General features: G+C 35.1%; 1 protein-coding gene across 1 annotated transcript; it reads right to left on the bottom strand.

The window, feature by feature from the left end:
- Positions 1-414: 414 nt before the first annotated feature.
- Positions 415-1,377, bottom strand: LOC119814791 (olfactory receptor 4F3/4F16/4F29-like). The gene has a single exon (XM_038330845.1). The coding sequence runs from the start codon at positions 1,375-1,377 to the stop codon at positions 415-417; it is 963 nt and encodes a 320-aa protein (XP_038186773.1).
- Positions 1,378-1,766: the final 389 nt, after the last annotated feature.

The following is a 1,766-nucleotide window of genomic DNA, read 5'->3' as shown; positions in this document are numbered from 1 at the left end:
AATGACATTTATTGATTTTAAGCATTTTAGATCATCCTTGTAAATATGAATGAAGCCAAATGGGTCCTACAAATAATCTTTGGTGTTTCTTGAAATCTGCTTACAAGTATTTGAGGCGCTTGCACATGTATCATGTATTATTTTTAAAAATAAATGTAAAAGAAGACCAAAAAGTTTCCTTTACCTGAAGACACTAAAGCAACATTCCCCCTTCTATGTCTAAGAGCCTTCTTCAGGGAAATATTATTTCATACATATTTATATTTGTTATATTTTTGCTATGCAAATAAATGATATATTGTCATTCTTACTAAGTATAAGACAAAATAGAATATAATGAATACGAATAAACATACCAAAATTTGGAAAGACATATTTTTCTCAGAAATTAGTGAACTGAACATTTACACTCAATTAAGAATGACCAGAGTGCAAGTGTTTAATTATTTGTCTACAACCCATTATCTGTTTAAATACTCTCATCATTGACATTTTCATTTCTTGATTCCTGAATGTATAGATCACAGGGTTCAGAAAGGGAGTGACAACTGCATCAAATATGGACAAAAACTTATCCAAGTGTGTGAATGAAGAAGGCCATGTGTAGATGAACATCACAGGGCCAAAGAATAAGACCACCACAGTCACATGAGCTGAAAGCGTAGGCAGAGCCTTGGAGGAGCCACTTGAAGAATGTTTCTGAACAGTAAATATGATGACAATATAGGAAATTATCAGTATGAAGAAGGAACCTACAGACATGAATCCACTATTGACTGAGACCAGTAATTTCAGTCTGTATGTATCTACACAGGCAAGTTTGATAAACCGGGGAAAGTCACAGTAGAAGCTGTCCAAAACATTTGGTCCACAGAATGGTAAGTTTACTACAAAAGCCAGTTGAATGATAGAATGCATAAAGCCAACCACCCAGGAAGCCACTGAAAACAAGATGCACATCTTTGGGCTCATAATGGTCAGATAATGGAGAGGCTTACATATGGCCACATATCTGTCAAAGGCCATGGCTATGAGTAAAATCATCTCCACACCACCAATGAAGTGAATGAAGAATATTTGAGTGATGCACCCTCTAAACGTGATGACTTTATGCTTTCTCAACAGATCATAAATCATCTTGGGGGAAATAACAGAAGAAACACCCAAGTCAATGAAGGAGAGGTTAGCCAACAGAAAATACATGGGAGAGTGTAAGTGAGGGTCAAAAGCCACAGTGAACACAATGAGGGAGTTTCCTGTCATGCTTGCTACATAAAACATGGAAGAGAACACAAAAAGGAATAATTGGATGTCCCAAGAGTTGGTGAGTCCCAGGAACACAAACTCTGACACCATAGACTGATTCTTTCCTTCCATTGTTTTTTTTTTTTGGCAGTGCTACCTGAAGGAAGAAATGTGAGAAACTGTGAATTATAATTTTATAAATAGAATAGGAGAATCTTCAAGTTATGAAAATCGATTTTACTACATCATTGAAACTGACTTGAAAGTAAGTAATGTGAGAGAAGTAAGTACTATACACAACCAATAATCTGAAATTTATAAATAAGTTGGAAATAGAACTTAACAACTGTAACAGATGTTTCTATCAAAAACTCGAAAGACAATAAGGTTTGGTGGGTTTTAAAAGGCATGGAGAGATGACTCATCAGTTAAGAACACTTGCTATTCTTTCAAAAGACCCTAGTTTTTTTCTTAGTAACCATACCAAGAAGTTTACAATAGTCAATAGTTGTAGCTCCAGA

This window comes from Arvicola amphibius, chromosome 5 (assembly GCF_903992535.2).
Source record: "Arvicola amphibius chromosome 5, mArvAmp1.2, whole genome shotgun sequence".
In the NCBI taxonomy this organism is placed as follows: Eukaryota; Metazoa; Chordata; class Mammalia; order Rodentia; family Cricetidae; genus Arvicola; species Arvicola amphibius.
The sequence above is the reverse complement of the archived record's forward strand: the minus strand, read 5'-3'. Positions and strand labels throughout refer to the sequence as shown.

Coding starts and splice junctions, on each gene's coding strand:
- LOC119814791 (XM_038330845.1), bottom strand. CDS start 1,377: ATGGAAGGAAAGAATCAGTCTATGGTGTCAGAGTTTGTGTTCCTGGGA.